The sequence below is a fragment of the Indicator indicator genome, chromosome 7, assembly GCF_027791375.1.
Source record: "Indicator indicator isolate 239-I01 chromosome 7, UM_Iind_1.1, whole genome shotgun sequence".
NCBI classification, from domain to species: domain Eukaryota; kingdom Metazoa; phylum Chordata; class Aves; order Piciformes; family Indicatoridae; genus Indicator; species Indicator indicator.
This window is the reverse complement of record NC_072016.1, coordinates 17,231,866-17,254,561: the sequence shown is the minus strand read 5'-3', so window position 1 is coordinate 17,254,561 and position 22,696 is coordinate 17,231,866. Positions and strand designations below refer to the sequence as shown.

General features: G+C 39.9%; 1 protein-coding gene across 1 annotated transcript; it reads left to right on the top strand.

The window, feature by feature from the left end:
* Positions 1 to 759: 759 nt before the first annotated feature.
* Positions 760 to 1,893, top strand: NPY4R2 (neuropeptide Y receptor Y4-2). The gene has a single exon (XM_054382536.1). It carries the CDS (start codon positions 760 to 762, stop codon positions 1,891 to 1,893), a length of 1,134 nt encoding a protein of 377 aa, XP_054238511.1.
* The last annotated feature ends 20,803 nt before the right edge of the window (positions 1,894 to 22,696 follow it).

Genomic DNA, 22,696 nt, shown 5'->3' with positions numbered 1-22,696 from the left:
GACCTATCACAGCCATATAGATGTTGAAAAATGCTAAAATATTTTTGAATTATTTTAGACTTTTCCAAAATTACCTCATGCTATCCCTTCCTGAGGATATGAGTCTGAATTTCTGCATGGTGATTGCCTCAAGCACATACAGGTTCTGGCTGCAGTCACAAATGCGTTTCACAGATTAATTCACATAAGATAGTTTAGTGTTAGCTTGATGCACCTAATATGCCTTACTTTTCACACTGCTGTTTAGCTCAATGCAGCCCTGCAGCATGTCTTCTCCTCTGTTTTGCATCAGAACCCTGCAAAACCAGAATTACACACAATCTTTACCCCTAAGTATGTTTTTACCCAGCTTTCTGGGAAGACCGCTCTACCATGTCAGTGATGTTCAGATCCTGCATTGAGTTAAGATGTTCTTAAATTCATGGGACAACCTTACGATGAGTAGACACCATCATAATTCAATAGAATTGCAAAGACTTCCATACCACAGTTTAGCAAAGGGTTCCATTTTTTGATCTAATAAACCATATAAAAGGCAGCTACAGAATACACATAATTGCAGGTATTTGGTTCCCTGTCCACCCTTTTGACTGATTTCTCAGCATAACTAAACAACCTTTTTTTCTTCTTCCTTTGCAGATGTACCCAGGTCTTTCACAGCCAAACGTAACAGATAAAACCTTTGTTTTTTAGGCTGTCTCCTGAAGACCCAACTCTGTTTGACTACCACTTTTTTGGATGAATATTTTGAAGTTCAGGATGAATAAGTCAAGGGCTGTTAATGATGGTTTTCATTTCCTGACCAGTAGGAACTGGAGTTCAAACCGAAGCTTCCCTGTGCACATTTCTAATCAGTGCAGGAACATCGCTGACCTTACTGTCTTTCTAGCCACCTCTTACAGCTTGGAGACTGTCCTAGGCATTGTTGGAAACATCTGTCTTATTGCTGTCATAGCCAGGCAGAAGGAAAAGGCCAACGTAACCAATATCCTAATTTCCAATTTAATAATCTCAGACTTGTTTATGTGTCTTGTCTGTCTGCCTTTTACTGTCGTTTACACCATGATGGACTACTGGATATTTGGGGAAGTTATGTGCAAAATGACCTCTTTCACTCAGTGCACATCTGTGACGGTGTCAATTCTTTCCCTTGTTCTTATTGCTCTGGAAAGACACCAACTCATCATAAATCCGACTGGCTGGAGGCCAAGTATCTCCCAAGCCTATCTGGGAATTGGAGTAATTTGGATTTTAGCCTGTCTCTTGTCCCTGCCCTTTTTGACCACATCCATTTTGTCCAATGATTTGTATCAGCAGCTCTCCCACATTATGAATTTTTCCACTGACAAGGCCATATGCATTGACTCATGGCCTTCAGAGCAACACAGACTGATCTACACTACCACTTTGCTGCTCTTGCAGTATTGCATCCCACTGTTCTTCATTATACTTTGCTACCTGCGTATCTACTTACGTCTACAGAAGAGAAAGGACATGTTTGAGAAGAATGAATACAGCAACCGAGCAGGTCAGCTGAGAAGGATAAATATTTTGTTAGCATCCATGGTTGCTGCTTTTGCTGTTTGCTGGCTACCACTGCATGTTTTCAACACCGTTGTGGACTGGAATTACAAAATCATTTCGCCTTGCCACCATAATCTGATCTTCTCGTTGTGCCACCTTGTAGCTATGGCTTCTACCTGTGTCAACCCTGTTATCTATGGTTTCCTAAACAGCAACTTCAAAAAAGAAGTGAAGTCACTGATTCTGAGCTGCCAGCATAATTCAGTATCTGCATCAATGGAAGAATATGATCATTTGCCTTTATCCACCATGCAAACTGAGATTTCCAAGGGCTCACTGACATTGAACTGCAGACATAATTCTATCTAGCTAGAAGAAAACATCTCAGGGGGGTGCACTGACACCACGCACCGACTATTACCTGTAGGCAAAAAAAGCAAGTGGTGATGCCTGCAGGTGAACAGGAACCAATTACTGCCTGATTTTTTGAAGAACAGGTAAAAGAAAGTCATAAACATACAGAGCAGCTCCTATGGTGCACAAGTTGTTCATGTCAGTGAGATGGTACAGCCACTGAGGCGACTGGGCTCATGGGTGCATGGCTGCTGCAACAGAGCAGTAACTAATCTGTGGTTGTACATAGACTGACTCAGGGTTCATCAGCTAAGATCACATCTCTACCATGGCTGCAGTAAGAAACCCAGAGTTCCAATTTCAGCACTACAGGCTGCCAAAATTTGCAATAGAGAGGACTCTCTCTGTTTTTCAGTATTGGTAAGATTTTTTATGTACGGCTGACACAGCAGTACAACAGAGACCTGTAAATACATATAAATTTGTGCTTCACCAACTCTCACAGCCCCTTAGGTAACAGTAAACTTTCAGGAGATAGAATTCACATCAAACAACTGGATGTTTGTATGAAATCTCTTTCTCTGTCATACCGGCTTGGGAATAGCCACTGCATCTGCAAATGGGCACAGAGAACAATGACCCTGGTATGTAAAGATGACAGTTACTTATTGAGGAATGGTGGCAAATGCAAATGTTACTCAATGGATTAAACTCTTGAAATATGTTGTGATGACACAGGATGCTATTTTTAAGCAAATGAAGAACAGTTGTAGATCTACATGGAAATGAGTCTGGTCAGCTTTGCAATTCCTGCTGCTGTCAGTCACAAAGCTCTGCAAAGCTAAAGTTTCATACCACAATGGTACAAGGCAGCTGGACTATTGGAGTTGTACCAGGTCTTGGTAACAAGATGTCACTTCTTCTGCAGTAGCTTCTTGGTACTTTAATTATGAAGCATCTCATTGAAAAGATCAGAATGGGCACGAAAACATGCTGGTGACTTTTTTTTCCCTCCAAAGAAAGAAGCAAATGCATGGAGGACTTCAGTGTACTGTTAAAATAAAACCAGATGTCAGATACCAGTCCCACTTCCTGGCACCAGCAACAGAGATGGAGCTACAGTGCCAACTAATCAGTACAAGGCCAATGAAAATGCACATGTGGAATCCTTGTAAGGCTGAAGCCAAGCTACATGTAAATAGTATTGTTGTCCATTGCTCTACTAAAGCAAGAACTTTGTATTTTCACATCTGTGATATTTTGAGTGTATTTCCACAAAACCTACAAACCATAAACTCATTTTAATGCTGGAGCCAGAGATGCTGCTCAGTGACTACTGAGAAACCAAGAAGTAGGTATGCCCAAGAAGTCCACACTGAAGAATAGATTAAAAAAAATAAAAAAAGGCAACAAGTGTAAAACAGAAATCAAGCAGATCAATGCTAAAGGAAATATGGAACCATATTCTATCCTGAATTGTTTAATCTTAGCAGAAGACTGGACAGGTTACTGAGGTAATCTCCAACCTGAATTATGCTATGATAAGCAGTGGTTACTCGTTGTAGTCAATGAGTTTGCATTGAGTTGAAGCTATCCAATGCATAGTTATGAAGAAATCTAGAAATCCCTTAACTAGAAGCTAATTTAGACAAATTGATAAACAGCTGAGGAAAAAATTATTCCTGTGATGTGTGTATCTGAAGACGAGACCAAAATCTTATGCTCTAAGGTAACATGAGCTATCAACAAATATGAGATCATATCCGCAGCTGGCAGAAATGGAAGTTAATTCCTTGCCATGAGCTGCATATGCAGAAACCAGTGACAAAGCTTTGAGTACAGACTTGAATTACTGTGTGCAGGGTCTTCAGGCAGAAGCTGTTTATATGCAGCCACCTTTCTAATTCTGGGCAGAACCTGTGCATCTCAGTAAGAGAGCTCACATGTGCTACCTTTTGTATCTTCCTCAATTATCTGGCATTTTTACTTCCTTCATATGGGCTTCTGTTTCCATTTTATCTTTGTTACTTGCCACAGTACCACAAGAAACTGTTTTTCTTCTTTTATTTGTATGCAATGTCATTTCTAAACTGGACATTGAGTCTATTAAAAAACACAGAACAAGAGGACTCTCATTTAACTTACATGAAGCTTGAAATTTGCTACTGTAGCTGATACAGCCATGCAATGCTAAGTACAAAATACAGTCACTCCTCATCAGCTCAATTTATACCAAAATTGTGTTGTACAGTTTGAGGGCTCAAATAGTGCTTAAGCTTTGTAGTGTTTTTTGTATTTAGGATCAATTGCATCCAATTAATATTGAGTAATTCTGCCTGTTTCCTGCACTTGCTATAATTCCAACATTTAATTAACTAAGATGTGTGCCAAACTATTGTAATAATGCTCTGCTACACATGAACATAGATTATCTGATTTATAATCCTAATTACTTAACGTTTCAAGCACCTTGGAACAGTGCTTAATGGAAACACAATTACCTTCAGAATTTGTGTTTCCATGAAATTGTCTTTGTCATTAGCTTTAAGTGAAAACTTCTTGGTGGAGTACTTGCAGTATGTCAGAGGCCTGCCACTGGAGCTATGCATTGGCATTGTGCATCAGGTTCCAGTTTTTCCAGCAAAGGGTGGAAATGTCACTGTGTACTCTTTGTTTAACTGTGATTCATGTGGTTATTTGTATCCATGATCACAAGTAAGTATGCAAAGCAAGCGGATCCAACTTTAAGTAATCCAGAGAGATGCAAATAGATGTATTTTCCTCTACTGATTAAGGGAAATCTCAAGTTTGGGGTCAAGTACTGTTTATTACTAGCAGACCTCAGACTAGATAAACTGAAGGATTTAGGCACGGAAGGCCACCAAACTGCACCCATATATCTAACTGCAAAATTGCAGATCCTCAAAACTCCTATCTGCTTCCATACTATCCTGAGGTACATGTTTTTCAACCTCTACAATTTCCTAGCTAACTAAATATATATATATATATATATACATATATATACCCCCCACCTCCCCTCTGGCTTTACTCTAAAGTTTATCTAAGTTCTCCAGGACTAAATATCCATGTCACATGTAAGTCCTGTCTTTAGTTACACACTAGTCATCCTGCTGGCACAAATAGCCTTCCAGGAAAGGTGCCTTTTTCACCATTTCCTCATTCTGTGCAGACATCAAGGCTTACACGGCTGTGCACAAATACAGTAGAGGATATTATGCTGCTAGTGTTTAAGATCTGCTCTAGCAACTGTTCTCCATTCCCTTTGAAGGCAAAGGCAAAAGGCTGGATGCAATCATGCCTGCAGGGTTGAAAGAGCCATCGTATTTGTACCTTTGAGGTTTTAATGCAACCAAGGGGGCCTGTGTCTTTTTGGTTCCAGCAGAGGGTAACACAACAGAAATAGTTTACATACATCTTATATGTTTGTAAATAACAAATAAAGTTGGTATCTAAGAAGTTTCAAGCATTTTTTTGTTCATTGTTTACAGTGATGCTTTTGAGTATGTTTTTTACAAAGTTCTGCTAGTGAGTTACAAAAGCAATGGGGAAATATACAGAAGTGCAAATCATGACTTCACACAATTCTAAGACTTTACCCTGATCTTTTTTGTCTTTTTAAAGCTTTTTATAATCCTGCCTCTTGTGACATGTTGTAAGAAGATCGTAAGGTTTTCAGAGCAAGAAAATAACTTCTTGTTGTGATATAACTGGCATGCTATGAGGAGTCTAGTAATAAATAAAATAGTATTGTCTGCATTCACTCCTCTGGGCCTGCTTCTGTAAAATGGCATAGTATTCATAAGATGAAGTTCATAAGATTTAGTGTATCAAGAGAAAAGAAGTATATACTCTATGTTGAAAGACATTGATATACAAAGGATTAACAGCTTGATGCATTATTGTTAAGGATAGACAATGGTGCAGCACAGACAGCTGGAGGAGAGCCCAGTATCAGAAATTCAACACAGGACATCGTCACAGACTTCCCAGATTGCACAGGAAACTGGGTCCTACACAGCATGCTGACTAGAGCTCCAACCAGAAAGTAACCAAGACTTTTTGTGTGGCATTCACCAAAATTTCACTGAACTTCAGAAGTGCTCTGACTGGGTTAAAAGAATTGGTAAATTTCACTGTCTTGGGTTAGCTGCCCTGACAGAAGGCAAACCAACGAGGTGATTATAAACCATGCTGTAACCAGGTTATGTTTATTACATTTACACACACAAGGAAAAAGTGAAGCAGCAGTGTCTGTTACCTGCCTGACATATTGTTGTATGTCATAAATATGATGTAATCATCATCAGAGGTCAGTAATGATGTTGTGACAGCAACCAGTTAGGGTCTGCACCATAGGTTTGCAAATGCAGTGAACACACTGTATGAAGCATGACAGTGAAAGAGAGCTTATTGTAAATTAAGACTCATATCCTAAGGACAAATTAAGACATTCTTTTACTTTGACCTGCATATCTTCTTACAAGATTACCTGGCATTTCTTCTACTGGTCATCCCCTTCAAATTCCTAATTCATTAAACACTGGCCTGATCTTAAGGCCAGTATTGATTTCAATAGGTAATCTGAGTTTACATTTTATGAGCATCGACATCTACGTAGCTTTTATGACCTTCCCTCACTTTCTCAGTTTGCTTTACAAAGTCACTTCTTTGAATTCAGGAAGTCATAAGTAGAATAAACCTGAGATTTATATTTTGGTATAATGCCTTTTCCTGCCAGGTAATTCTCATTAGGCCTTAGTCAGAGTTGTTCTGTTGTTCTTCCACTAAATGTTTGGTAAATGTGAAGCCCAGCAGCAGCACAGAGATTATACGATGGATAACTGGGATGAAATTGAATTCCAGAGAGATGTTATTTTAGAATTAGAAAGATGAGACCCTATCACCCATTTATAAAAAATGCTTGGTTAAATGATGCTCTATTATTCATCCCACATGATAGAAAATACTTTATTCAACAGCAACTGCAATACAGATTACTAGTCATAATACTAAAAAAAAAATCTAGTATTGGCGCACAGAAACTATGATGACCTACAGAATATGAAACTTACACTTTAACTCTTAAAAATAAGGCTATGTTTTGCCTATAAAGTCCCAGATTAAAATTTCCATCCTTTGAATATAATGATTTTAGCTCATGAATTACTGTGTCTCTTATTCAGCCTATAGGAATACAAAGTCTCCCTGTTGACAGCTAGTGGAGAGTACTATTTAACAACTAATATTTGTCTTGATTCTGTTTTATTACAAGGTGAATGCACTTGTCCTATGCTATGCTTGTACTAAGATAATAAGTATTGATTGGTTCATCTAGTTAATAGACTGACTTAACGACTGAAATTAATTACATATACCATGTGGTTCCTTAATGTCAAGATTGTAGAAAAGTGCCTGATGTCCTGAAGACCAAAGTGACCACTTTCTGATACATTCACAGCGAAGAGACAGTTAAAAGATACTGGAAAGTTCTGTCTCCTTGGCATGTACGTTAAACTCACAGGAATTAATGCAGTCAAGCAGAGAGTCTTTTTTTAAACTAATAGCAAAACACTCAGACTGCTTCAGGAGCATCATGTACACATACCATGTGCATGTACTATAAAGCTCACAGGATTTAAAGATACCAGAAACTGCCTGGCACTGTGGTTAAGATTATAAAGATGGTGAAATCATCTAACACCACCAGTTCCACTCAAAATTCAACATTCAAATCCATCAGGAATACGGGTATACTGCTGCAGATTGTGAAGTGTCCATTCATAACACATATTTCTGCAAGGCACCACATGGCACAATGCACCCAGGCACACACAACTTCACACCAAGCAAGCTAATCTTCACTAGAATACCAAGAGGTCTGCTGTTACACTTACAAACTGTTAATATAGTTCCTTTCCCTCAGAAACAGTCTGTGAAACATGGGTATTAATAGGATGAATGTATTCTCCATCCATCGCAATGGAAAGCTTCATGGCAGCGTAGTTGCATTCTGTGTCTGAGTTACTTACAGACGGCATGGCAGAAAGACTCTAAATAAGGTATATTTTACTATTTGCAGGAAGGAAGCAAGGAATTATTTAGCTGAAACAAAAGGAAGTAATCTACCTGTACTCAGAGCAACAGGAAATATTTACAAACAAGATCAATTTTTTGTACAGCAAGATTAATATACTACACTGTAGATCAGCAGAGTTTAAGCTTTAAGTGGGGACAATAGGAGGCTTTTGCTTCAAATGTTTTTCAGTGCTCAGTTTTCCACAAACAACAATCAGTTAGATGAACAATACACAACACATTCCAGGGTTAATATATGTATGTTGAATCATAAGCCTATATAATTTTCCTCAGGATCTGAGACAAGGGACAAGTGTACACTATTCAGTTATAAATAATTCCTTAAGAAAAGCCACTTCTATATTTCAACAGTTTCCAAGAAACAACTTAACAAAAATAAAAAAAAGTCTCTCATTCTGCAAACAAGTAGAATGCAGTAGAAAATCTGTTTGCTTGAAATTGTCAGGAGCAGAAGTAGCTTTGATTTCAGGCTTCCCACTAGGCAATACTTCACATAGCATAACACATTAGTTACCCTAGAAAGAATATAAAGAAACAGTATAGCAATGATAAACATTACAATGCACACAGGAATGCACTATTGTGTCTGGACTGTAAGTAAATTATATGATTTGGTGTATTGTAGAACATGAAACAGCTAAAGTATAAAAAGAAAGAATGCGTCTTTATTTCAACCACCTTAACTCAGTATCACTTTTTGCAAATAGAATTCACATGAATGAGGTGATAACAGCCACCTGTGCATACAGAGAGAGTATTTTGGCATAAGGAACAGATTTAAGACATTAACCTTCACCTGGCTCCATTCACTTCTTATCTCCATAGTCTCTTATTATAGATAGGGAATTAATTAAAATAGTCACTCTGGTGCTTATTTTAAGTGCGCTTATCAGTGGCAGTCTTCCATTTTATACTAAGAGCAAATGATGTTTACTGTTTCCCTTTATAACTAAATATATATTAACAAGAGGCATGAAACCAAGAAGCAGTACCAGCTCCCAGGAACATCCATTCTTTATCAAATTTTACTTGAAATAAAACCACCAAACAAAAGAAGAAACACTACAACAACAAAACCCCCCAACCAAACCAAACCAAACAACAAACAAGCAAACAAAATACACTCATAATGCCTATTCAGGAAAACACCGTAAGGAGTTTTAGTAGAGGTTTACAAATCACTGCCCTGTGAGGAAAAAATATCTGTGCTGTATCTCCTACAGTGAGTTTCAGGCCATTTAGGGCCTTCAGGTACATAGAAATTAAGTGTAGGCAGCTACAGAGAATGCAGTTTCCAGCTACAGGAGCACACACTGACTTGGACACCACTGTTTTCTTACAAGCCACAAGCATGTGCATGGATACGCACACGCATTCCGGGCTGCAGACAGACAACCACAGAATACCTGCTGTTTGCCACAAGACAGCAACAATGTGCAGATAATTAACTCCTGGGAACAGAATACGCTAAGAAATTGAATAGGTTTACAACTTACGTTTCTCTTTTCAGAGCCCTGAAGACACAAGTAGATAGTTTTGATTACCTGCCTTGGTACAAATACAGATCTCTGTTACTGCAGAAGCTCTGCAAGGATCTCACATGCACTGCCTATACATCAGCTACTCAGTAGACATATGAGGCCTTTGGGGAAGCATAGGATGAACAGCACCTGTTTTGCAGACAACAGGAAGGGCTGGGAAGGTGAGCAGCCCACTGGTGGTAATGAGAGCAAGGGGGTTCTGGGTGTGACCATGGCAGGATTTCAGGTGAACCAGGGAAGTAGCACAAAGTAGCAGTCTAAGGTTAGGAAGAGCTTTGAGGATCCCATTTGGGACTATAGGTGTCTAATTTTCATCTAAATCTAATGGTAAAGTCAGCTCCAACGTGACATGCTGAAGTCATTCATGGAGTTTGTACATGAGCAGGTGTTGAAACCAGTCTTACACCAGCACGCTAATCAATAATCAACTTCTACTTTAACCATATTTGAATCTGAAAACCGCAGCCCCAGCATCTTCAATCCAGAACAGACACAGGGAATAAGAACACTGAAAAGGAGATGGGGCTGTACAAAGTGACCTGAATAAGGATGGGCAGTCAAACAATTAGAACAATTCCCCTTCTTTGGGAATCACTTGATTTTTATAATTCACTTAGTTTGGATGAATTAATTTATTGCAGGTTGTGTAGTTCTAATGAGCCAACCAGCCCCTGAGGAATATGTACCTGTGCAGAACTTGCTGGATATATTTTCAGGCAATTTTAATTCTTATTTGGTTAACCACCAGACCTCCTCAACTGCACCAAAAGAAAGCATATGTGGTTTTATACATTTTCTCTATCCCCATAAGAACAGTACCCAAGAGGTATAGCTAGCTGAAGACAGAGGCCTGGCTTTTCAAATTAATTAGCATCAGATAACAGATATTCCTGCTTACAGCAAGGGCTACCGTAAGTCAGTTGGATGCAGGAATAGTGCTGGTCTCTTTCCAGCTTTCTCCCTATCCACTAGTTCATCATCCAATGTGCTGTGACAGTACATTCCAGCAGAGCTGGGAACTGGGTAGATAAACTGGTATGCATTTAAAAATAACGCTCAAAAATATTCCAAATAAAAGCAAATGTGTTACCTTTAACCTTGTCATGTCATTGATCCACTTAATGCCATGGTCCTGTAAATAGTCATATTACCACAAGAAACAGAACCTTGGTAGTATGGAAAAACGCAAAGGAGGGAAAATGTTGGGGGCTGGAGTCAAAGTCAATATTGTTCCTACCTAAACCCTCAGTCTCTGGATTTCTTCTTTATCCAGTCTGAGGAGAGCGTTTTCAGAACCTTCATAGAATCATGGAGCAGCTGAAGTTGGAGAGGACCTCTTGAAGTCATCCACCCTCTGAGCTCAAGCAGAATCACCGTAAGCAAATTAGCCAGGACCATGTCCAGGTGGGTTTTGAATACCTCCATGGATGTAAATTCTATCATGTCTGGACAGCCATTTCCCAGTGCTGCTACTTTCAGCAAATAAATGCATCACTTTTTCATCTCACTGTCTTAAGCTACAATCTTTATTAACTGAAGACCAGTATGTCTCCACCAATTGTGATGGAATGTCACTGATTTACATCAATTGGAATTCTGTCCCCTATTTTTTTTCTTTCATTACAACTAGTATTTCTCATTAGTTTTTGAAGTTGCAAACTCAGTCCTAGTTCAGCTGCAAGGTCATATTGCTCATCTGGGGTCATAATAGCTCACAGGCCAAGATGGAGTTTTAGTTTTGATCATAGAAGCAAGTGCCTTTGAACTTCTTATTGAAATGTAGGCCTAAAATGCATGGTTCTGGTTCCATGCAACAGAAGCTTTTCTTTGGTGGTATCTTACTGAATAATGCTGAAGTGTATAACTGCAATGACATTATCTGCAAAACCTAAGACAGAATTTTTTGCAAAAATATGAACAAGAGCTCAAACAGTTTCATTGGGAATTTGTTTGAAACTCTCCTTTTAAGACCTGTTTTTGCTTTGTTAAATACCCTACAGATAATTTCATGGTTAGAAGTGGTGATATTTTCTATTTCACCATTCTTCTCTTTTGGAGACTTTCTTCCTGTTGGGTGCAACATGAAGTTCCTAAGTTTAATTTGTCAGAGTATTCTGGTGTTAAGGACACAGTACCCAACAGCAGGAGTGAAGCTCATGTCCTTCATGACAGACCAATCATGCTTGTCTTCTGGTACTTTAAGGAGATGATCCCTGCAAGCTGCTTGAGCAGTGCTGCAATCCAAACCTTCAGGGAATGGATTGAATGCATCTGATCAGCAAAACATCAGATTATCCTTTTCTCTGCTGGGATCATATATTTTAAAAGTAAAATTTTTCCCTAAACTGCCCTGATTAGATAGTACTAATAACATTAAGCTAAATTGGTTCCTTGGGAGATGTCCCAATTAAATGGCTATCCTAATTAAGCACATCCTGATTAAGCATAAGATCCTATAATTATAATAACAGCATGTAATAAAAACTGGCCCATAGTTCTGTTCAGACAGAAAGCATTTTGCAAGCCTTGTTTACAGGAATCACTTTATCCAGAGTTGAAACACAACCAGCTCTTGGGTAAAGCACTACATCTGTTTGACAACATTCAGTAGAACTAAACAAACTTTCAGAGGAGGAAATGAAAAATTCTGCACCATGCCAACAATGCAGACATGATTATGATAACACAGAAGGTACTTAGTATGCAATTTGGATGAAATACTTTGACTTTGTCCTTGGCAGAATTGCTGCAGTATTTACAGTTGCTGCACATGACCACAAGTGCACCCAAAAGTATATTTTAGAGAAGCTTTTAATACAAAGGTTTAAGTTGCATACCAAATGCAGGAGAAGTACTCTGTGCTGAACTTTGGCCTTGTAAGTTCTATACTGACACCATGGACTTTTTTCATCTTACAGTACTGAAGAAAATGCAGCACTGGAAGCCAGGTACATTCTGGTAGAAGTACTAATGAGAATGAACCAGCAAGAGCATTTTTTCCAATGGGCTGTAAAGCTCAGCGCCTGACCCTCTCTAGTTATTGCAATGTATGGCATGTTTTTTGAGTGCTACTATGCCAGAGGAAATTCCTACTGTGTGTTTTGGATACTGTTCATCATATTCCAGCTTGCATAATTGTATTTGGCTGCCTCAGTTCCTCTCTGGATCACAGTGGAGTATGATAACCTCCTTTTTCAGTTTGTCCTACACAACACTGCAGAGAAGATGTTATGCACCCCTCAGTAAGTAATGAGAGCTGGGTAAACAAATCTAAACAAACAATTTAGTTATTTAAATGACTTTTTTTTCATTCTTTCTTTTTTTGCCTCTTAGTGACCAAAGAGCAGAAGCAAGGAGTCAACATGAAGCTCAAATACTCAGAAGTGTCAGCTGATAAAAACTGATTGAACACATATGTAGGCCACCATGAGTGAATTGCCAATGAACAGAAAAATGGTAAAGCCCACTACAAATCGTTATTCCAGGGAATAAACAACTCTCTACATCTCTCCTAATTGTCCCAACATTGTCATATCTGAGTACATGAGTGTTGTAGAGATACTGTGATTTCTGCTTTTTCAATATTGTGTGGATATAGTCTTTAAGCTCTGCACTGTAGCCCTGAGGAGTGGAGTCTGATTCCTACACAGACTCATGCAGACTGAGTGACTGGGTGCTGCTTTAATTTAACTGTCTTCAACCCATGTCATTGCCAAAGTCAGTGTGTTATCTTCAGCCAGAAAAGAAGAGGCAGCAACCAGAAGCCCAGCAAGCTGCAAAATGCAGACTCCAACTGCCCCAACTTTGTTTTGAGTATAGATTCTTAAAATTTCTATCTCCCCAATGGAAGTGTTTAGAACAATCATTATTTTGCTTTCTTCCACCCAATAGTGACTTATTTACATTCTTTAGCTTTCTCTGCTTGAACTTTGAGAAGAAAAATTAAAAAGACAGTTTCAAACCATCACAGTCATCTCCATAGATCATCTTTCCAGGAGTGACAGATACATAGTTTAAGAACCAATCACAATACGTGCATTACCAGTATCACCTATCTTAGAACTGAGATCCTAAGACACCTTTAATTGATATATTGGTGTTTTAAAAATCATGAAAATTATTTACTTTCCAGCAGACTTGGTGTCTGTCAGAATCTCCAGTTTTAGGAAGTGAGAATTTAAATTTACCCAGAGTACAGAGACAGAGATTTCCACTTTCCTGATATTGCTGTGGTAATGGGATACAAACGTACCTTTTCTTGGTCCCTTTGGCATCATGTAGCCCTAGGATTGATTCTGATGAAAGTTGTTCAGAGTCTGCAAATATTTGCCTGGATCCACAATAAAAGAGGAAGATGCAGTTGGCAGAATACCAGCTTTGGATCTGGGAGAATACTGTTTTCTTCCTTGCAGCATCTGAAGTTTCCTGTGTGACAACAGACATAGTCAAGACCCACTGTAGGGAGTAGTAGCAGTCTCCACATTCACTCAGTTCCATAATTCTAAACCAGAGGTGAAATGTAACAGGACTGCACACACACAAGGAAGAATTCAGATACCACAATGAAGGTGGTGTGTAAATAGCTCTAAGTGACAGCAAGAGGTGTTTGTTCTGCATGATTATCATCACAGCATCCAAAACTCACTGTGCCAGATTTATTTATCAGCAAGACACAGTCATAAATACATGATGCCTTTCAAGCATTGTGACATTCCCTTCCTGCAGATGGCTGGAAATGTTCTTAGATACAATATTTGCAATTAGCTTTCCGATGAAATTAGTGCTCTGAAATGGTTAGTTTTATAGATGCCTATGTTGCTACCTCTGTGGATATTACTGCTTTTAACCTTCTTGAGACCTTGGCTGAGAGCACTTTCTCAGGATTGCAATATGGAGAGCACAGGTCAGAGAGAAACATACTGCAACACAAGCAGAGAGACAAGAGAGTCCCCAGGTGGGTGATTTGCCTGGGGTTCTGACAAGCTGTCTTCTAATCTCTGCTGTGCTGCTGACCCTGAACCAGTCACTCACCTCTGTTTCTGCCTCAGTGTAATGAGGACAGTGTTACTTCCTGCCTTCCAGCCCTCCTGCCCCTGGCAGAGCTCATGCCATGGGAGGGCTCACAGTCTTCAGTGTTCCCAGCAGCCAGCTCTGGAACCTCCTTTTTTAGTGAGTAATCACCATTTCTGACATGCTGCCCTGCATTTCTCATTTACTCGGCAGGAGGATTTGGTGCATGTGTTCAAATAATTCAGGAAAAATCCTGCCAACTACTGTCCTTGAATTCTGCCAGGAGAACCATCCTGATGTCCACACAGCTGAGGACATGGCCTACAGATTGGAGACACATCAGTGGTAGAAAGGATTCATCAGGAATGCAGGGACTTCATAGGTCACATCAGGAATCTTGTCCCATACATCCAGGGCACAGTTGTTTCAACCCACTTTGCCGCTGTTGCCCGCTTTGTGCCATTGGGATGCCTAAGAGTAGAAGCAACCAGGAAACTTTGAATTTGGCGAAGCTTGTATTCCTACTCTCTGTGCACCTAAGCCCATCAAAGTCTTGGAATAGTTTTCACCTTTCACTGACAGTAAAGTAATTTTCTTATAAATAAACAGCTTCTCCTCTGAAAGAGGACTGGCATGAATCAGAGAGGAGGTATGAATCAAAGAGGACTGGCATGAGAAGCTCATGCTCATTTTTGAACACTGCATTATGCCCTGATAAATTGGCAGTGGCTTATGGCTCTATCAATAGGACATGCTTCCTGGAAGAATGACACATTTCTGAGAAATCCTCCACAGACTCAAGCATGTATTATTGATGAGTTGAAAGAAAAACATCTGAGTGTTGTTACAAACACGAGATTTAAATCAGTTTTGCTGGAAGGTCTGCCAGTGCTTCTGATTAATGTCTTCCTTCTGAAATAAAGTAAATTTCCCTTGAGGCAAACAGTTCAGTTATGACACTAATTTGCAGCTCAGGAGACCTGTACTCTTTCCTTGGCTCTGCTTCAGACACCATGGGTGATCCTGGAGAAGACAAATTAAAAAGCTTTCCTAAGCCTGCTGAGCTGGAGTTCCATTTTTAAAAGCACATTTATGGGTGCATGGTCAAAACCTAAGGAGGACAATCCAGTGGGCTGACTGGCATGGCCCTACCCTTTCCACTGTCCACCACACTGTCTGTCTGTCTCTCTGATGATATGAGCAAGACAGAGGTTTGAGACAACAGAAAAGGAAGGACCTGAAGTAAGAGTTCTCTGCCCACTGAAGGGGATTTCTCCTTTGCCTTGGCTGTGAATCAGGCTAAGCTGCTGCAATTCCCTTCCAGGGCAAAGAAGTGCTAAGCTATTTTTTTGTTCTTCAGGCTGGCATGTGGGCAGACAGGGCAAGAGTACAGAGTAGGGGTCAGGGCAGGGGGAGTGCAACAGCTTGCTTTAATCATCAGTGAGCTATTCAGTTGGTTCAGGTAACCCCTTGAAACAAATTTGCAGCCTCAGGCTACAAATACTGTAATAAATTCTCTGCTCGTTTGTCCCCAGAATCAACTCATCTTTGAGTCAGGTAAATGGTAAAGGAAGTACATCAGGCTTGCTAGGGCAACAGGGAGCTAGCACAGCAGCTAACCTGTGTCATTAAACCTCATCCTAAAGTACCTGTTTTCCCCTTGGCTCTGTCTGCTACCTATCCCATACATTGTGTGATTTTTCTATTGAAACTCAGGCTTGGAACAGAAGCTTCCCTTTAACATGCACACGTGTTAAGCCTAGCACCAGGGGGACCCAATCTTAACTGTATGATCAGAGATCATTACTACTCTTTAAGTAGTCCAACAAAAAATTAAAAGCATTCACCTGCTGCAAACAATCCTGGCTATCCAGTAGGCTATCCAGTAGCACCCCATCTTCACTGCAGAATTTGCAGAGTTACTTTGGAGAACTTTTCCATCATCTCCTGTTTCCTGCAAGGGTATTATCTGTGCTTGCAAGGATTCAATTAATGCCATTGATGTGGAATGTTGTTCCATTCATCACTGGTCACTGCATCTAATGAATAGGATAATCTAATTCTCCCCAAATAAATATGACACCAAATTAAAAGAGTTCATAAGCAGCCTCTAAAACGGAGTGAGTTTGCTTCAATTTATTACCTTTTAAATTGCACTGGATCCCTCAGTACCAGTCTAGCTATAAACAACTTGGGGATTGAGGTTGAAAGTTTATTATCACTAATGTTTGCCTTTATTTATACTACAATTGAGTATTAGTATTAGCTGGAAGGAACAGTGGAAGGAAGGTCATCCAAATGCCATAGTATTTAACCACAGTCTTCCTAGACTGGTGAAAGGGTTTTAAGGCACAATGTATTCTAGACAATTATTTCTGCTGTGTTTACTGTCACTGAAACATTTAACAAAGTTTTTATGACCTGTCATTAGAACCATGCAAAAAGGTCACCAGCAAAGCACAAAAAGGAAGCAATGCCTACTGGGTACTTGACTAGTTTAGGAAGAGACTTCTCTCCCTATCATCCACCAAAATACTAAACCAACAGTTCTTCCAAATATTTGCCTGGTACCATTTTATTTGGGAATCAGCTGTTAAACAAAATGTTATGCATGCAAAGACACATAATCTTGCCAAGCTCTTTGAATTTAGCCTTGTCTTCAGTATATTAAGTTGTCTCACCAACCCTTCCAGAACACTTGGCAGGAAAAGAGGTAATTAGTGTGGATATGGATTTCTTACAGGCGCTTCAGAAGAAAACGATCTTGTTCTTTACTGCTTGAAAATCCTATTTATTTAACAGCTTCTACCATGGAATCTAAACACTTTCCTGAAATTAATCAACGTAGCCTCATTATACAGTCCCAGGAAATAAAGACCTGTCTCTACCTGGATTTTACAGTTAGCACATTACTGAGAGTAACACTAGCTTAGAAATCCAGAGCTATCATGTCTGCAGAGCAGGAAACTGCCTTGTGCAGGGATTTTCTTTCAGTTCCAGAAACATGACAAGCAGTGAGGAATAAAGGGATTTAGCATAGAATCATACAATGGTTTGGGTTTGAAGGGACCTTTAAAGGTCAAATCCCCCTGCAACAAGCAGGGACGTCTTTAATTAGATCAGGTTGCTCAGAGCCCCATCCAACCATACCTAGAACGTTTCCAGGGATGGGGCATTTACCACCTCCCTGGGCAAAATATTCCAGTGAGTGTTTCACCACCTTCATTCTAAAAAGTCTTCTTCCTTGTATCTTTGTCTTATTGCAACAGATCCCACTGAAGTGTTTGTCCTCATTTTTCTTAAAAGACCCATTTAAGTACTGAAAGGCTGCAATACAGACTCCTCAAAGCCTTCTCATTCATATTCAAAGACTGAAGTGCATTTTTAATTTCAACCCTAGACTTAGCCTTTATTACTCCATGTGTGTGACATGAACTCTGAAAACTTTTTCTGCCTTCCCTGCAAGGAGAGAGCTATGGCTGAGATGGTGACTGCACTGGGATAATCATGAGATCCTGTTATATTTAAGCAGTAATTTCTTTAATTAATGTGAATAATTGATATGATCTTAGGGAATGCAGGAGCTCTGTTTATTTAGTAAAGCATCTTTAAACAAAATCTAGGATACCTGAGTATTGAATGAATATTCTTGTATTTGAGGTTTGGGAAAAATATTCTACATAGGTAATAAATTTCTGACAATAATGTGTTTGAACTTGCTCAGCACAGAGTGTGAATAATTTTCTGCACCTTCCTTTTGCTACTTTTCTGCTGCACACTAGGAAATTGACCATGACTTGGCATTTCTTACAAAAATATTTCATATTCATGTGTGGTAGTTGCTTCCTAGAAAAGCAATGAATTAAGTTTAAGGTAAATCCCTGGAAAGTGTAGAAAGGAAAGGTTAAATTACTAATACAGAAAGGTAGCAAAGCTGTTGGGTGATTCTCATATGTTTCATAAGCTTTGAGCAGGAGGTTCTGGCAAGGCTAGAAGTTGACATCAGCTGTATTGTTCCTTTTTCTTTTTATCTAGACCTCTTGGGATTTGTTTAAACTCAGAATTTACCACCCACAGCACTTTTCTTTTGGAGAAGGTTGCTAGTGACATTTAAAGAAGAAAGTCTTCTCTCCTTTTGAAGAGCATCAGCTTTTATTGTAGCTAAAATACCAAGAAATCTTTCAGCTCAGTGGCTGAAGGGGAAGCTGTGGTTCTTTGGCTTAAATTAAAATAGACATTTAGGAAATATTTTGGAAAGTAAAAAAAGAATATTCTGGGGCAAACAAAAACATTCAACTCTCTCCCCTCCAAATGTCATGTTTCAGCTTCAGATTCATGAGACCTTTTAATAATTGTTTTTCAGCTTGTTTTTACATAGTTTATAAAATGAAGTTACCATTTTAAAATCAATAAATGGAAATGTTGACTTTTTTCTCTTCTTTTTCTGCCTGACATTCTTTTATAAGTTCAGTTACGTTTCATTTATGTCCACCAAATGCTATTTTTCAGTCAGTATACTGCTGTCAATAACATTTTGCCCAGTGCTAACTGTGATTCTATGCTTCCCTAGAACATTGCTACACATGACTCAGTTCCTGCTTGGACTGTAACTCAATTTCAGAGCACTGAACTCCAAAGAGCAACATCTATAACTCCAAATAGCAATTTCAGCTGAAATCCTAAATTGAATTACAGATCTGTATTGCATTGCTCACTATTTATTTATAATATTGTGCCTACAACATATCCTGTTATTCATTACCACAGAGAACACAGTACTGGTTCCTCTGTGTGATCCAGAGCTGTTTATTTCTCCAAATGTTAGATCTCTGCAAGTACAGAATCTGCATTTCCTTTGTAATAAGTACTTCTGTTTAGCTAGTAATGCAGAAAAGGTTTCTCAGAACCTTTTTATAGAGGTTTTATAAAACCACCTGGATGTACCCATATGATTTATGTCATAGAAAAATATCACTATATTCATTCTCCTAGTTTCAAAGAAATACTAAGTATTATTGGATAAAGTCCCTGTGAGTTTTGAACTTCCATACTAATGGCACTCTTAAATGTCAGGCATATAAGTTTTGGATTGCCATGAGAATTAAACAATATCATGTGAAGTCAGCTTTCTCTGAAACAGGAGTCTTCAAGGGTTAAACATGATGTATGTTCATTGACATGATCTCTGGAATAGTTTTTTGTTAGAGAATAGAGACAGTAGCTGAAGTCAGCCATTCCTATGTACATCCTGGGTGTGAGCTGAGCAAAGAGCTGAGGTACCTACATCCCACTATGCTGCTAGTTAGCACATCTCCTGCTGTGCATGTGCTGTCTGGGGGACAAGGAGCAGCCACCCAGAAAGGGTCAGGAAGGTAGCATTAGTGTAGTCCCTGGTGACTTACCACACACTGTTCTTCCAGCAACACAGGAAGCAGAAAAAGACTGTAAAATAGGTGGCAGAAGGCCTGCACCACACCACTTCTGGCTGTTTTCCATGTTGCCTCTGTTACCTTTTCCTTACTGAGCCTTTATCTTTATTTTTGTGCAATAAAACCACGTTAACTAAACTGTGAATAAATAAAAAAGCCTTAAGTCAATATTTGCATTTGGAAAAGACCGGCTTAGGAATTGATTCCACTTTATTAAAGCACCTTTTCAGTCAGGGAACATTTTAGCAGCAATCAATATGCAATTAAATATTTATTGATGTTTTACAATTGTTTTGTTTCCCAGCAATTATAGCGCTAGAATCAGCTTCCTTCAGTTGGTTCCTCCCTCCTAGCTCTATTCCAGTTTACTCTCTAGTAAACCTATTGGCAACTCACTTTGCATCTTCCAAGCTGTTGTTAATAAATTGGGACCACAATCACACTGGAATGACTCTAAGCCTAACCCACTCTGATATGCACAGGCCAATGAAAAAAGCCAGCCTCTGACTTGAATAACCTGATAATAACAACTACAGGAGCTCCAAGATTATATCAGCATAAAGGATTCAGAGAAACTGACAGATAACTCTGAACTAAAATATCTTTGAAGACCTGAGTTTCCATTAGACTTTTCCAGTCAGAGTTTAAGACCCTCAAAGCTAGGATTATTTTGCACTTACTGCTTGTCCAACCTCAGGATAAAAATGTTGAGGGTGCAGCCATGTAAATCACTCATTGCCTCCCTGCTTAGGCAATTACAAATTCCCATTTGGCCTTTCCAAAATAATAATCCAAACATGGCGGGAATTGCTCATATTTTCTCTAAAACCTCATTACAGGGAGATCAGAGGAGAGCATTTCTGCAGAGGAGAGCCATGCCGGAGCTAAAGGGCTGCGAGGGGAGAGTCCCTAAAGTGGAGGCACAAAGAGTACCGCTGTTAGCAAACGCAGCTCTTCGTTACGGTTTTTAAAAGAGCTGGGAGGGACAGCGTGTGTGGTTTGAAGGGGAGCAAACCTTACTACTCTATGCCTGCTCTGCATCTCTCTCTCTGGAGCCCTGCCCTGTGACCGAGGAGTTTGGGCACTGTTCGGGGACGCGGGGGATGCCCGCGACGCTCACTCACCTGCCCTCCTGGCAGCCAGGCCTTGGGGTCCTACGCGGGTCCACGTGCGAGTGGCTGCCGCAGCCCCTCCGGCCGTGCTGCACACCGGCTGTCACCCACAAGGTGGGGGTGTAAGCACGGAGTTGCTCTGCAGCAGCCATCCCATCGCCGGGGCTCGCACGGCCCTCGCTAGAAATCGGTGACTGGGCTTGCCCTTAAGAGAAATCGGGGAAAGCTGCTCATCAGTCAGTTAAGAACCGCAGCTTTCCTCTGGCCAGCAGAAGGGACACGCGATTCCTGTGCTTTGATGCCTGGAATGGGCCCCCATTCCTCCAAAAATGAGCATCAAGGGGAGGTTCACTCAGTCTAGAGATGTGCTTCCAACTCATTTTTAGTTCAGGGGAGAAACTGAGATATCACTGGAAACACAAGTCCTTACAGAATCAGAGATTGAAACCTCCTACTCTTCATGTCCACCTGAGGAATGCAGATACTCCGACCTGGGTATCTGGTTCTTGGTCTGGGTCTTGGATTCCTTAAGACTTTTTGAACTCATCATTCCCACTCACTGGTACCTGTTCCTTTCAGCAGTGTAAGGGCAGAATCACTGCTCTACCAGAAAATTAACCCACTTGATCGGAAAAACTCCTTCTCAGAATGCAATGGCTTTTGGTAGTTACCCATTTAAATCAGTTGCTTTAGGTGTGGAGAATCGTTACTCAAGGCAGACCCAAGAGCCTCAGAACATTTTATCCTGGTCTCTTTGTATCACTGTCCAAATCTGGGGCTTCACTCAGCAAGTAGTAGGTGCAGTCATGGAGACAGGAGAAGCTTCCAATGGAGTCCACTGACTTCTGTGAAGTTATTGTGAAACTAGGAGCAGAAACAGGTCTGCTCCCAAGAACAGATCACCAAAAAGAAATTATCTGCCCCAGTTTTGATTTCTCCACAGTCTGACATTGATGTTACACCCTGAACTTCCAGTCCTTCCCACCGACACTCACACAAGAAAGAAGGAAATCAGGCACACAACTTTCAAACATTGACATGTTTACAGCCAGTTTGGCTCTTCCATTCCCTGCTCCCTGGGGAGCCCCCACTGAAGTGATGCAGACAATGCTGCTAAACAAGCTCCCTGGGACTGAATTCTTGTCTCTGACCCATGTCTTAAAGCCTCATTAATACGTGTGACTCCTTCCAGACCCACCCTGTTAGTATCAAATGGTCCATGATATACCAGCTTGTCCTAAATAAGTTAGTAAGACTTCAGGACAACCCAAGATTTGTAGGGTTGCTCAGACTTATGAAACACTGACAGCAAGTTTAAAGAGCCTTTAATTGCACATCCAAGTGTTAAAAGAGAAGGGGAATTGCACAGAACAAAATGGAAACAAAAAAGAAATGTTTCCATTTGTGTTTGAAAACTGTTGGGGAAGGAATAGCTTTTCATGTGCATCCACATCATTCAGAGAGCTTTGGAAATCTTCACTATAAATTTGATCTTTTTCTCCCCTCTTGAAGCAATAGAAAGATTTTCTACATATACACTTTCAGACCCTTGTTCACTATTAATTTTCTTACTACATCCACATCAGCAGCTTCCTCCTAGATTTTG